The sequence below is a fragment of the Halichoerus grypus genome, chromosome 4 (genome assembly GCF_964656455.1).
Source record: "Halichoerus grypus chromosome 4, mHalGry1.hap1.1, whole genome shotgun sequence".
In the NCBI taxonomy this organism is placed as follows: Eukaryota; Metazoa; Chordata; class Mammalia; order Carnivora; family Phocidae; genus Halichoerus; species Halichoerus grypus.
Window position 1 is genome coordinate 12,662,268 of NC_135715.1, and position 15,439 is coordinate 12,677,706.

The 15,439-nt window shown below is 45.3% G+C and overlaps 1 protein-coding gene across 5 annotated transcripts in view; it reads right to left on the bottom strand.

Annotated features, from left to right (window-relative positions):
- FARP1 (FERM, ARH/RhoGEF and pleckstrin domain protein 1) overlaps positions 1-15,439 on the bottom strand; it is a 271,781-nt gene that overhangs the window by 78,951 nt on the left and 177,391 nt on the right. For all 5 annotated transcript variants that reach the window (XM_036119342.2, XM_036119415.2, XM_036119213.2 and 2 more), the window contains exon 4: positions 1,168-1,210. In XM_036119342.2, coding sequence (XP_035975235.2) covers positions 1,168-1,210 — 43 coding nt within the window. The remainder of the gene's footprint in view (positions 1-1,167; positions 1,211-15,439) is intronic.

Consider the following 15,439-nt stretch of genomic DNA (forward strand, 5'->3'; position numbering starts at 1 on the left):
CGACAGACACTGTCTTCCGTCTGCATTTGGCAACGTGCTAAAAGACACCTTTCCACCCTGAGCATTTCCCAGGAGTTACTGCAGGGACACAAGTCATCATTCTGGACGCTTCGCTACCCCCACCTATCAGGCCTGGGGGCTTCTCTCAGCAACGTGTGTCTCCCCCCTCCACCCCGCCCCCCCACACTCAGTCTCAGGCCAGCCATCCCATAAATGTTAAACAAACAATGGTGGTTTCATTTTCAGCATCAATAATTGCTTAATTTAAATGACAGAAGACCAACATCAATTCCAAATGCATAAGGGTCCTGCAGACACGGTGCACCTGTTTATTACCCCCACATAAATTGTTAGAAGTGGCCCAGTGGGGTTTCTTAGTCAGACATTAAAAGGATCGGAGCAAGGTGTCCTGGTGCTTCCTGTTCCACGAATGCCGTGCGATTTTGTTTCTAGCCTCAGACTTCTGCCCAGGCTGGGGCTCCAGTGAGGGAGCATTTAGACTCTGAACTTGACCTCAAAGCAGAGAGTGGGGGGCGGGGGGGGGGGGGGGGGACTGTCCTGGTCTGAGGCTCAAGGAGGAGGGAAAGAGAAAGCAAGCCTTCTTTCCTTACTCCTCTCCCAAGCCCTCCTTAATCTTCTCCAGCACACGATGTAAATACAAGCCAGACTCCCTTCAGCTCTGCTTGCCATTCAGAAAAACACACACACAGACACTTTTGGGCACCTTATTTTTTCCACACAACACTTGCACTCTGATTTCCCAGGCTTTGGAGACATGGGACAGAAAACCTAGCCCCGATCTTTTGAAAACAGGGCCCCACCTTCCCTTTCAAAAGTGACAGTAACAAACGCGGGCACTGACCAAGGGAGGTTCAATTAGGCTGGGATTAACAGCATGCTTTAGTTGTTAAATCGAGATTTGATCTTCCAAGCAAGGTTTAGATTACCAAATTATTAAATATTAAAATTGCAGAAGTGACATTTTAATTGCACTTGGATTAGTGGGTGATGACAGGAAATCATGGGGTAAAAACAAAACAAAACAAAAAACCAAGAATCTGTACCACCAGTGCTGGATGCCACAGGGCAAATGACGTTTAGAAGAGGAAACTGTCTGGCTTCGTATTTAACCTCACTGTTAAAGGCACGCGCGAGGGATATACTTACGTCTAATCTGCTTGACAATAGGTTTTAAGAGATCCAGCCACACCTACGAAAGAAAAAACAGATTGAGACAAATTCTCAATGAAAGAGTGCAAGTATTTTGAGACTTGACTTGGAGCTGTTTAAAATCAAAATATTTTTGAGTATTTGAGGCCGTCTATTTGTGTTTTCTGCAGGATGGTGTGTCTTCCATCATCTACCACTTGCATAGTATAGATCCAAATTTGCTAATATCATCCCTGAGCTTCCAAGTTAAAATCTCTCCCAGACTCCAATGGTGAAAGAAGACTTCTTCTCCTCTCTGCTGCACTTTTCTCCCATAGCTAGCTATTCAGCGAACACTGATGCACCATTGCACGTCTGGCCACAAGTGGAGTGAAACATGCACGCTCTTTAATGAAACAAAATACACGCGTGTGTACGCATTTACAGAACAGCACATCTTTGAGGGATATGGGAAGGGAAGGAATATGGAGAGAATACCACGTCTGCCCGGGCACTATCCATAAACTTTTGACCTCTCAAAACAAGGCCAGAAGGATTCCCATTGCCCAAAAGAGTAACGGAGACTTGCAGGGGCCAATAATTTGTCCAGCCAGGCAGAGCCCGGGCTGAAACCAGGCCTGTCCAGTCAAAGTCCAGACTCTTCACACGCAGGCAATTTAGGAGGCAAAATTAAAAGAGAGAGAGCAGACAGCCGCCCTTATGGAGAAAGCATAATTTAACCATATTATCCCATTTCACACGCTGCTTTTCTCTAAACTCCTTTTGAACTTGTGATCATCTGGAAAGGGTTTTACTGAAGACAAGGTTACTGTGCTTAATGTAAAGAGGGTTTTATAAGTAAATACGAAAAACAGAACACTCCCAAACGATGCAAAGAATAACATGTAACTGACAGAGAAAAAAGTAATGGTGGCTAACGGGGAAAATGTTCATATTCAGGAGCAATCCACACTACAAATCCAAGTCTGAAAAATCAAATACCACTTCCACCCACTAAATCTGCATCTAGATAGGACTATATGTATATGTGTATTCATAGTACCCCAATTTGGCAAGGAAATGTGCACTGTCTTAACTCTATTGGTGGAGAGATGTATTGGTATGTTTCTGGAGACTAATGAGGGAATAATTATCTAAAGCCTAAAAAAACACTCCTACACATAATCTTCCATCCAATCATGGAACTTTGGGAAATTATACATTTATGCACACAAAGATTTATGTGAAATAAAAATGCTGTGATTAGCATTCCTAATGGTGAAAAATTTTTACAATAACAATCAATAAATAAGTAATCTATAGGATACATTACCCTGCAGGCATTAAAAATTATGTTCTTGCTGAATATTTAAGCATGTGGGAAAATATGTTTGGGAGGTTGGAAGATGGATGATTTCCTGTCTTCTGCCTTTCTCCATTATCCAAATTACCTTAAGTGAGTGCTAAGAATTCTCATAATGAAAACACTAAAAATGTTAAGTATCTACTTATTCAGGTTACTCTTTCCCCATTCACCTTTTCAAAGCAGTGAGATTTCATAATGAAATTCTCATTTCTGTATTTCCCTCCCCTATTGCTCTCCTATAAGAGAAAAAAACAAAAAAACCAATGGCATTAGGGGCATTTGGCAGGCTCAGAGGAGCATGTGATTCTTGATCTCAGGATTGTGAGTTTGAGTCCCACATTGCATGTAGAGATTACATACATAAACTTAAAAAAAAATAATGGCATTACTTGACTTAGGATCATCTCCACTGTGATAATTATAAACCTCAACCTTCAAATGTGAGAACATAAATATTTAAAACCACAATCATCGTTTGCAAGATATATTATTTCCCTCTTAAGACTCTTAACAGATGGATAAGGTGCCAAATGCATTTCCACGGGATAAGAAACTGAGATCCAGACAATCAGTGCCCAGAGCTGGAACTTAAACCTTGTTCTTAAACTTTTTTATTCATTTAACAAAAAATTACTGTGTCCCCATGGCAGGCTCTGGGAATCCAGTGAGGAGACAAACTTAGCATGGTCCCTGCTTCACGGAGCCTACGGTCTAGTGAGGAAGAGACATGAACCAAACCCTTCCTGACAAAAGCAAAGTTGTGCCTGATAGAAACAGAATGGAGGGAGGGCAGAGGACCCCCAAGGGCTGGGAAGGAGAGGTCTGACCAGGGATGGGGGTAGGGGGAACCTGAGACCTGATATGAACATGACATTGTTGAGGGAATGGGTCCCTGAAGATGACGTCGTGTGGAGATGTGAAGGGGACGAGAAGAAGAACACACACGTAAAACCTTTGTCCAGATGCTGGAGGTGTGAGGGGAGCGCCACAGCCGCAGAGCAAGGCGGGTGGGTCAGGAAGGGGTCAGACTGCCCCCCCTCCGAGGCCATGTTGAGATTCTTCATCCTTATCCTAAGAGCAATACCAAGTGAGATTTAAGCACAGGGCTGATACCATCAGGTGTGCACTTTAAAAAGATGAAGCTGGCGGTGTGAGAACAGACAGAGGGGGCCGGAGTAGATGCAAGCTGAGAGTATGCTATCTTGGACCAGGGGTGCAGAAGCAGAGATGGGGGAAAGTGGGTGGACTGAAGAAAAACTTAAGAGGTAAAATCAAAAAGGACTTATTGATGGACTGGATTTGGTGGCTCAGGGAGGAGACAATGGCCAAAACGACCCCAGGATTCCTGGTGAGGGCCTCTGGACAGACACTAGCACCGTTCACAAAGACAGGAGTACCGGAAGAGGGCCAGGATGGAGGTTCTAGACTTTCATTTTATGAGGTGCCCTTGGATTTCATGAGCAAGAGACAGTATGGTAACGGTGGGGCACACTGGTCAGGAGCTCAGAGGCGAAGCCTGGACAGGACACCTCACATTAGAAGTCGCCTTCACGCTGACTCTGCGGAGGGTAAGACAGCCTCACGGAGTCCAGAGGATGAAATGCATGACCAAAGATGGCGCCTCCGCCATGGAACAGCCTGGTGGAAGCAAATGAGGACAGAAGGGAAAAAAGGAAAGTTACGTCACAGAAGCCATGGGAAGACAGTGTTTCCAGAAGGAATTATACCAAGAACTAATGAAAGGTCAAACAAGATGAGAACTAAAATACAGAATGCGAGTTTACATTTCTGTGTCGGGAAGATAGGGAAGTTCCTTATTGCTGCCTTCTGCTTCCCCATTAAATTGGAGGGTTGCAGGACGGAGGCAGGGACAGAGTATGTGAAGTCGTCGTGTTGCACGGGACAGCACGTCAACTGGAGAACCCTAGTGGGACCCCCCGACGGCTGCGGCGTGCGCACTCACGGGCCTGCAGGCCTGCGCTTGCCCGGCCGCCACGGCTGCCTCGGCGGACCCTCTCCGAGAACCTTCCCCGTCGCCAGGTCTGCCACAGAAGCTGCCTCAACTTCCGCAAACCACCCAGGACAAAACAACTGTGCTCTGGCAACGTTGATGCCAATTTTATGAATTGTTTTAAAACAGCTCTCGTCTGTTTTTGGCATTTTTGTGGCAAGCATGAAATACAAGCACCAATTTGAGCCAAGTGAGCATGTGGTTTTAGAACAAGCAGGTCTGGGAACATCAGACCGGCGTGCATGAGGCTGTTTGGTAGGGCTCGGCAGCAGCCATGCTGGGAGCCGTCGATCAGCCACAGCTCACCTGGCGAGGCTGCCGGGGTGGGTGTGAGGGGACGACTCAGGGCCTCTGAGAACCTCACCGCTTACCAGTTACAGCGATATCTGCAGGGCTCAGAGAAAAGGTCTTGCACACAGAGGACTTAAGTTACCACAAATGGATGAGCTAGAAGGAGCAAGAAGACAAACAGGGTTGCTGCTGGATAGAAGTAAAGCACGGAAGTTTTGATACACAGGAAAAGCCACTGGGAAGCATCTGAACTAGACGAGGTCATCGTAGACAGATCACTTGGTCACTCAACCTAAGCAGAACAGAAGCAAGTTCCAGACCAGTTAAAAAGGCGACAAAAGCACCATCACCTTTCTTTCCCCGCCCACAGATCTCTAGAGGGTCACAACTGTAATGATCGATCTCTAACCCCACTGCCCACCCCTTCAACCAAGCCACACACACATCCCTGTTCTCTCCAAAACCGTGCTGCTGGTCTCCAGAGCACACCTACACATCCACGCTACCAGACGACCAAGGGATTTGGTTAAAATGAACGGATTTCTAGAAATGTCACTCCAGTCAGTAAAACTCACTGAACCAGGGAACTTCCCTGCTAGTAAGAGGTTGCTGGGGCTGCCATGCCAAACCACCACAGACTAGGGGGCTTGGACAACACACTTTTATTTCCTCACAGCTCTGGAGGCTCAGGCTTGGTTTCTCCCGAGGTCTCCTTGACTTGCAAATGGCCGCCTTCTGGCCGCGTGCTCCCATGATCACGCCTCTGTGCATGCATCCCCCTGGTGTCTCTCGGGTACCTCCAAATTCCCTCTTTGTAAAGTGACAGCTGTCAGTTGGATTAATGTCATGGCCTCACTTTAACTTAACCACCTCTTTAAAGGCCCTATCTTCAAGTACAGTCTTGTTCTGAGGCACTGGGTATTAGAGCTTCCACATACAAATTTCGGGGAGACACAACTCAGCCCCTAACGTCTACCTTCCCCAGTTAACTTCAACACAGCTTTCCAGCCCTGTCTTCTCCTGTTTGCCTACATTTCAGTCAGGCTCCCTATTTTCCTCTGCCTTCTGTTAATACCAGTGTTAGGAGAAACACTTTAATGCTTAGGTATGAACGGTAAGGCAGGATGAACCACTGTTCCCTCAACATCTTTAGCCTCTATTATTTCGGTGAGTGACATTTTAGGTAGAGTTTGTAGGCAACTAAAATATTTGAGGTTATGTTGGAAAGGTTCTTATTAAAAGAGACTCAGTTACTTGGTATCAGAGCACTGGCAAGAGACTATTTCTTGAGCACGTCCTGTGCGCCCCAGGCACTAACTAGACAGGTGCTTTAGACGTTCTCGTTTTATGTTCCAGACGACATGGTCATTTTACACAGGACGGAAGCGAAGCTCAGAAAGCTTATTTAAGCCGTTCAAGGTCACACATAGCCAGGATTCAACATCAAGTCCATTTGACCCCAAACCTGTGCTTTTTCTGCAACATAATACACAGCTCCTCTAAAAGCTAACAGACTCAACAAAAGCTCGGCTCTCCTCTTCAGGTTTAAAAACCAAAAGTGCATGCAACAAAAATATTTCATCAACTCTAACATATATAGGAATGACATAAAATGTTACAGCAAATTATCCAGTGCCTAGAATTCACTGCAACAAAGTAGTCTTTCTGCAAGCTGACTCCTACAAGAAATTACTTTTAATTTTTGTAATAATTTCTTTAAATGCAACTTTTCATATTAATGTTAAGTGTGGCTTTCTTTTTAAACCTGTTAGACATTTTTTATTCTGGTCAAAATGGATTAACAGGGACTGGATTTATCTTCCTATATGAAAAAAACAAAACAAAACCAAAAGGAAAACATACTGAGCACAACAGATCTGAAGGCTCAGGACACCAGACAGTGAGAAACAATGTTCACTGACAGACAAGCAAACAGAATCATGGTCCCTGCACTTGCCCTAGCCTTCTGCCTTGAGTGGGTTTCTAGACCGTGGTACAGGGAGGAAGAATCTGGCAAATCCATGAGTTAAAAAGGTAGGGCTGAGAATTCACAGGGCTGTACCAGACAGTGGAAAGCTACCTCCAAAAAGAGCATTTGGGAGAGTACAGAAGGTTCCCTTTGAGAGTAATCAGCTGAATACTGATCAATGTCTCCTTGTAAGAAAAGTACCCAAGACTGGGGAGAAAGAACCAATGAAAGGACTCAAGGTACCAGGGCCTGGTGCTCACATTGTGTCAAGACTACTACTAATTCTCACCAGCCGGACCAGACGACCTCATGATTCTGGGGCACTGGGTAAAGTACCGAAGGGTCATCCCTTAACAGTAAGGAATAATTAACCCTGGACTATACACTACACCAGTCCCATCTAACACATCTTAAAATCCAGATCTGAAATGACTAAATGGTTTCCAAATAACTTAATTGCATCCTAGGACACTCAATAAAAGTTTATAGGAATATAAAAATATCCAGGATTCAACAAGGTAAAATTCACAATATCTGACGTCCAATAAAGAAACTCACCAGACATACAAGGAAGCAGGAAAATGGGATCCATAATCAAAGAAAAGAAAAAACAACAACAATCAAATCTAACATGGACCACAGGTGTTAGAATTAGTGGAGAAGGACATAAAGACAGTTATTACAACTGCATTCCTTATGTTCAAAGTTGACATACAACAGATATAAAAAAGACCCAGATGAAACCTCTAGAGACAAAAAACCATATTGTGTGAGATTAAAAAAACAACAAAAAATACTGGATGAAATTAAAATCAGATTAGACACTGCAGAAGAAATACTAATGAACTTGAAGATATAGCAACAGAAACAATTCAAAATGAAACAGAGAAGTATTACCAAGAAATTAATAGAGCATAAGAGAACTGTAGAACAACTTTGGGCAGCCTAAAATGCATGGAATTGGAGCCACAAAGGACAAGAGATGGCAGGAGAGGGGCAATAAACCAGACAGAAGATTAAAAGAAATAATGGCTGCAAAATTTCCAAATTTGATGAAAACCATAAACCCAACAGATCTGAAAAGCTCAGAAAACCTCAAGCATAAGAAATGTGAAGAAGGGGCGCCTGGGTGGCTCAGTCAGTTAAGTGTCTGCCTTCGGCTCAGGTCATGATCCCGGGGTCCTGGGATCGAGTCCTGCATCGGGCTCCCCGCTCAGTGGGGAGTCTGCTTCTCCCTTTGCCCCTCCCCTGTTCATGCTCTCTCTCTCTCTCTCTCAAATAAATGAATAAAATCTTTAGAGAAGTCTATTAATCAGAAACCAAAATGAAAACAAAAAACCATGTATCTTTCCAGCTTAAGAAATGGAAGATGACCGACTGCTCTATTTTTCTAGCGATCCATCCTCTTCTCAGACTCTCTCTGCTCAAGGAGAGCTTTGCCTCCTCTGAGAACTGCCCCATTAACACAGCCACTATCACATCAAACACAGCGCTGCTCTGTGTGTGAAAGAGGCACTCCACAACCTCACTGCTGCTGGATTCCCGAACTTTTGTCCGTGGTTCTGCAACAGTCTTCATCCGTTAGGCCCGGCATGTTCCACAAAGAGCCCCTCCTGGCCTACGATGTCCTCAGACCCCCAGGAAGAAGCAAAGTCAGGAGGCTGCTACTAAGCATACATGAGGAGGTCTGTCCGACCCCAGTGGGGCTGGGAAACCACCAGCAAGGGATGCAGCCATGGTTTCTGTGGCTTCAGGCCCCTGGAAAGCATGCCTGCAGCTACGGACTGAACTGTGTCCCTCCAAAATCCCAATGTTGAAGCCCTAGCCCCCCAGTGTGACTGTACCTGGAGATGGGGTCTTTACAAGGTAATTAAGGTTTAATAAAGTCATAAAAGTGGGGCCCCTGATCTGATAGGGCCGTGGCCTTATAAGAAGAGAAAGATCTTTTGTCTCTCTCCGCCATGTGAGGACACAGTGGAGACGGCAACCATCTGCCAGCCAGAAGGAGAGTCCTCACCAGAATCTGACCAGGCTGGCGCCCTGATCTCAGACTTCCAGCCTCCAATACTGTGAGAGATAAATGTCTGCTATTCAAGTCACCCAGTCTGCCGTATCTTATTAGGACAGCCTGAGCTAAGACACCTACCAGTGGCAAAACTTTTCTCCTGGCACAGAGAGGATATAAAATGAACAAAAAGAGGCCAACCTTCTTCCCGAGCTTTACCAGTATTTATTAGAAATTGGAATTGTTACCAGATTGGTACGCAATGTAGCTTTAATGAAAGACGGGTGGGCCAGCTTCATTGATTTCTGAGCTTGAACGCAAGCACAAAATACAACAGATATCCGAGTGCCTACTATGTGCAAGAATCCTGCTGGGCTCATCACTGCAAAGTATCTCATGACAACCTTGTAAAATCATCATTTATTAATCCCATTTTCCAGATAAGGTACAAAATCAAAGAGGTTCAGAAATCTACCCAGCTGCTGTAATGTTTAAACAGGTATTTACAGGCCCCAATGCCGGTTTTTCCCAGTATCCTCGATAGGCCTCTGAGATCAGTGGTACATACCCATCTCCGTCACTGAGGTTCGCACAGCTCTCTGAGCTCCCAGGGCCAATGTGAGGAAAGGCGGCCAAGTGGAGCAGAGAGCAGCCTACGCTGGCTGAGACAGGCCCGCGTGTAAACCCTGGTTATAAACCTGGTTATACAGCTCATCGTTAAGTACTGAGCAAGTTACCTGTCTGAATCGGCTCCCTATAAAATGTAGATGCTAAAATACTGACCTCACAGAAATACTATAAAAAGCAGAGATGGGCAAACAAAGGCCCAGGAGCCGAATCCCAACTACCATGTCCTTTGGTACAGCCTGAAAGCAAAGACCAGCTTTTACACTCTTAAGTGGTTGAAAAATACAAACAGAAGCGGCGTATTTCACGACGCAAGAACTATGAAAGTCAAAAATCCATGCCCCTTAATAAAGTTTTATTGGGACACAACCGTGCACATCGGTTCACGTATTGTCTGTGGCAGGCTGGGGGGTTGCCATAGAGACGTCAAGGCCTGCAAAGCCTCACACCTTTGCCGTCTGGCTCTGTTTGCCCACCTCTCGTACGCCGAACAAATGAGATGCATTTAGGTGTGGAGCAGAGTCGTGGCGCACAGAAGACGACCAAGGAGAGTTAGGTCTGTGAGTTCACCCCAATGGCAACTTTCCGGCCTTCTATCGCCCCCCGACTGTGGCTACCAATTAACTGGCATATTAAGTACAGAGTCTCGAGTCCCAGGATCGCTCTTGTTTCTGCCATGGAAAGACCAATCAATAAAAGAGCTGATGAAAACAGGTGTCTGCTCCTGTCTACTCCCCTTAGGCTTTTGCAACCCCGTCCTGAGCAGCCTGCTCTGACATGGGCTCCTCACGGGATGGAAACAATAAGCCGAGGGATGGAAGGCTGGGACACGAGCTGCCTGGACCGACCGCCCAGGCACAAAGGTTCACAACTTAGTGTGCCAATGACTTGGGGGACCCTAGTTTCCCACGTAACATGCACAGGCAGGCACATGGGCAAAGCCGGCTATGACAGCCCATGTTTAGACATGGTGAGACCAACCATGCTTCCTTTTGGTTTGGCAGGTAAGTAAGCAGCCTCCCAAATGAAGCTGGTAAAGGTGATAAGCGTAACAGGAGCATCGAACACTAGGCTGACGACACACCCGTGTTCACTGCAGCATTATTCACAACCACTGAGGGCTGTGAATACACAACCTCTAGGTCCACCCACAGATGAATGGACACCCAAAACGTGGCACCTCCACACAACAGTATCACTGAGCCTTAAAAAGGACGGGTATCCTGTCATATGCTACACTGTGGCCACGTCTTGAGGACATGATACTCAGTGAAATAAGTCGCACAAAAAAACAAATGCTGTTTGAGTCCATTTAGAAGTATCTCAAGTAGTCCAATTCCTAGAAACAGAAGTAGAATGGTGGTTGCCTGGGGTTGGGGGGAGAGGAAATGAGGCATTGTAGAAGGGAATGGAATTTTAATTTTTTAAAGATGGAAACAGGGGCGCCTGGGTGGCTCAGTCAGTTAAGTCTGCCTTCGGCTCGGGTCGTGGTCCCAGGGGTCCTGGGATAGAGCCCCAGATCGGGCTCCCTGCTCAGTGGGGAGTCTGCTTCTCCCTCTCCCTGCTGTTCCCCTGCCTGTGCCCTCTGTCAAATGAATAAATAAAATCATAAAAAAAAAAATTAAATAAAAAATAAAGACGAAAACATTCCAGAGATCGGTGACACAATGTGAATACAGTTAATGCTACTGTCCTGGAACTTAAAGATGGTTAAGATCGTAACTCTTATGACCTCTGTTTTTGACAATTAAAAAAATGATCATGATAAGAGTTTCCATAATGAAACTTTTTAAACACTCGAATAGGTCCCCCACACAGGATTACATGCTGATTGATGTTACCGCATCTGATCCTTTCAAAAACCCCAACAGTTGGGCACTATTGCGCCCATTCCACCCATGAGTAAAGTGAGGCTCAGCTCCTGTCATCCTGCCGCTGAGTCGTCCTGCTGCGCTGACTTCAGGGCTGGGAGTCAGATCACAAAGCCCCTTTCCTGGGCTGCTACAATATACCACCCTGCTAGAAATCAACAGAATCTTGGGAGGAAACAGAAACCGTTGGACAGAAATCTTCAATTTTCAAGCCTCTTTACTAAGAGCAGAGATGAAAACCCAGCCAGAGTTTACGGTTTTCGCAGGTGAGTGGCTCTTCCTCAGTTCAACAAAATCAAGACTTGTCCTTGCCTCTTCCAAAATAGATGCTGTCAGCCTGCCTCGGGGCACTTTTTGGTCATTATTTCTGCTCCTATGTGCTTTTACTTCATTGAATTTGGGGATACACTTTTTCAAAAAAGATTTTATTTATTTATTTGTCAGAGAGAGAGAAAGCATGCGAGCACAAGCAGGGGGAGCGGCAGAGGCAGAGGGAGCAGCAGACTCCCCTGCTTGTGCTCGCGCACTCGCTCTCTGACAAATAAAATCCCAAGCAAGGGACCCAATGCAGGAGTCCATCCCAGGACCCTGGGATCATGACCTGAGCCAAAGGCAGACGCCCAACCAACTGAGCCACCTAGGCGAGCCAAGGAATAAACTTCTATTGATGTTTTATACACACACGGTACACATGGGGTAAGCGTAGAGGTCACTGAATTTGTACATGCTGATTATACGCATAGAACCAGCACCCAGATCAAGAAACAGAACTTGGCCAAGGGCCCCAGAAACTCTCCTTGTACCCCTCCCCCAGGCACCTCTCCCGCCTCATCTAACATCACAGATCAGCTGTGTCCAAACAACTTATTCTTTTTAACTTTACGAAATTAACTCTCAGGTTGGGACTTTGTAATTGACAGAGAACAAAATACGGAAACGCCGTCAGAATGGAAGGGTGGTGGAGAGCACGAGCTTGTGTTTAGATAGAACTGAACCTGAATCACGGCTATCAAATTTCCTAGCTGTGCTCCTTCGTGAAAATGACTTAACCTCTTTAAGTCTTAGCTTCCTCATCAGAAAAAGGGCGTATGATGGGCTTTTCTGGAATGAATGAAATACTATAGGTAAAACGAACAGGATGCCTTGCACAGTTACCACTCTTCAGAGTAGTGCTGCCAAACTATGGCTGCCTGTATTATAAATAAAGTTTTATTGGAACAAAGCCACATCTACCTATTTACATATTGTCCACACTGTTCCTGCATACAAGGCTTGCAAAGCCTTCATACAGTATTTATTAACTGGCCCTTTACAAAATGTACTGATCCCTGCTTTAGAACATGGGCCATGTTAGCTGCTGTGTCCACAGGGACTAGGACAATCTGGCACATGGCAGGCACCCATGTGGTGGCTTTCATTTGTGTTGCATGTGACAAACACCTATTTCTTTGTCATCATTAATGGGTTTTCTGTATTGTGCAGCTGAACACATTCCTAAATGGTATTATAAGAAAGTAGTGAGATGATAAAAATCAAGCCTGATAAAACTTGAAAGAAACCAGCACTGGAGGTACACAGGAAAATCAACAGGTTTGTAAGTTCTAGAAAGGCACTGAACTTGAGGTCAGAAGAACCTGGGTAGAATCCCAACACCAGCATGAGCTATTTGGCTGACCCAGATATGGAACAGTCCTGAGAATCTTAGTACCCTCACCACTACTAATTTATCGTTCAAAAAAGGCAACTCGAGTTGGCTCAGAACGAGGCAAGAGTGGAGTTGGGGAAGGCAAAGTTGTTAGAAATAATAAGATAGCATATCTTTCCAGTGTTTTGAGAATCACTATTTTAACATAAAATAATTTTATGAAACAATGTTCCACAGAACTTACTAAATTGTATTGTAATTATTTGTTTCCTTGTCTCTCTTACCAAGCTATGCACTTTTCTTTTTTTCAAGCTTTTTTTCAAGACTTCTTGCTGTCACTCCTGTCTTCTATGGTATAAAGGATGATGACTGAGACAGTGTAGGCACAAAATAATTGTTGGATAAAGAGAACGTAGAATTAGATTTGGCCCATCTGTGGTCTTCTGCCACATCAGAAAAAGGAATGGGAGTCAGGGAGGCTTAGATTTAATTTAAGCATGAGGAAATGCTGAAGAGTATTTGGAGACAGGAACAAGCTGAGAAAACACTACTATTCACACCCGCTTTTAGGTATGTGACAGATTTGCTCATTCACCACCTACCCACTCGACTCCTGTCTACGCCTTCCTTGTAACACTCTCTTCCCTTGCTCTGTATGTGTCCTTCCCTTGGTTTTCCTCCTCCCCATCTGCACCTCCTCTGAGGGCTCTTCCTTCTCTGTCTATCCCTTAAATGCTGGTGCTCCAAGCTAGCCTCCTTTCCACAGTCTACCCTCTCGTCCAGTTTCAGAGCTTCAATTAATATTTAAAATAATCCTGGGGGGGGGGCTGGGTTGGCTCAGTCAGTTTAATGTCCAACCCTTGGTTTCGTCTCAGGTCATGATCTCAGGGTTGTGAGGTCATCCCCCGCATCTGGCTCTGGGCTCAGCGCAGAGTCTGCTTGTCCCTCTCCTTACCCCCCGCTTTCTTGCTCTTTCCCCCCCCTCTTCAAATAAATAAATAAAAACTTTAAAAAAAGTTTTTTTAAATAAAATAATCCTAGGATTTGTAAATCTACATTTCAACTCAGATCTCTTCCCTGTGCTCCAGGAGATACACCTACTGGTATTGCCCACTGGACGTCTCCACTGGGATGTCCACTGACGTCCAAGTCCTCATGTCTGGGATGGAACTCGTCTTTACCTCTTCACAGACATGGCCTCTCCGAGACTTTCATCCCCACGGACTGGCACCACTATCTCCCAGACCGCAAAGCTGGAAAACCCAGCGGCTCTGAGCCTGCTTTCCCTCACAAGCCCATCCATTCAGTCATATCCCTAACCACCTCCTCCCCCAAAACCTCTTGAATTCACCCACCTCCCTCCAGCTCTCCACCATGGTTCTCCCTCAGTTCCTTCCAGCACCATCTCCAGCCTGAAACACAGCAAGCTCCTAATGGCTTTCCTGACTCTAGTCTTGTCCTATTCCAGTCCAGTCCTTTTTCTAACCCATAAATCGGATCATACCATGTTCCCTTTAAAACACACTGACCGCTTCCCAAACACAGTAGTTGGGAGCTGTGCTGTCCAATATGATAGCCACTCGCTACGTGTGTCTACTGAACACCGGGAACACGGACGGTGTGAATTGAGAGGGGCTGTGAGACTCAAATACATACCAGATTCGAAGATTCAGCACGAAAAAATGTGAAATAGCTTATTCATAGTTTTTGATACTGATTACATGCTGAAATGATAATGTTTTGGACATATTAAGTTAAATATACTTTTAAGTTAATTTCACTTTGGAGCACCTGGGTGGCTCAGTAAGTTAAACATCTGCTTTTGGCTCAGGTCATGATCCCTGGGTCCTAGGATCGAGCCCCACATCAGGCTCCCTGCTCAGCAGGGAGTCTGCTTCTCTCTCTCCCCCTCTGTCCCACCCCACTGCTCGTTCCCTCTCAAATAAATAAAATCTTAAAAAAAAAAGTCCTTCAGAATGTGGCTCCCTGCCTACCTTATAGCCTCCTCTTTCTCACCTCCTTCACTTGAGTCCCTCCCCCTTACCTCTCAACTGCAGCCTTACTTACAGGTTCCTGAAGGTTGCTTTCTGCTCTTTAAAACTAGGACCCCCTCTCACTAGAACATTCTATCAGGTCAACTCCTACTGGCCTCATGGGACTCAGCTTTGTAGTACCTGGGAAGGATTCCCTGATTCCCAATAAACACAATGTTGTTTGGTGCCCCTACCATCCAATGCCCCCTGGCCCCAGTGGGGCACCTGTCACATGCCCTGTGCTAGTCATTGACAGCTTGACACCCCACCTGATCATACGTTCCCTGCATCTTACAGTTCTCCCCAGCACAGTGGCTAGCAAAAGTTCTAGGTACTCTGTACTGAATGGAAGAATAAATAGAAATACAGTCAATGAACTTATAGTCTCAAACAGTATCTAATAAAAGACTCAGATACAACCTTAAGAAAGTGCCCTTAGACAAAAGACAAAAGGAACAAAAAGCTATGTTCT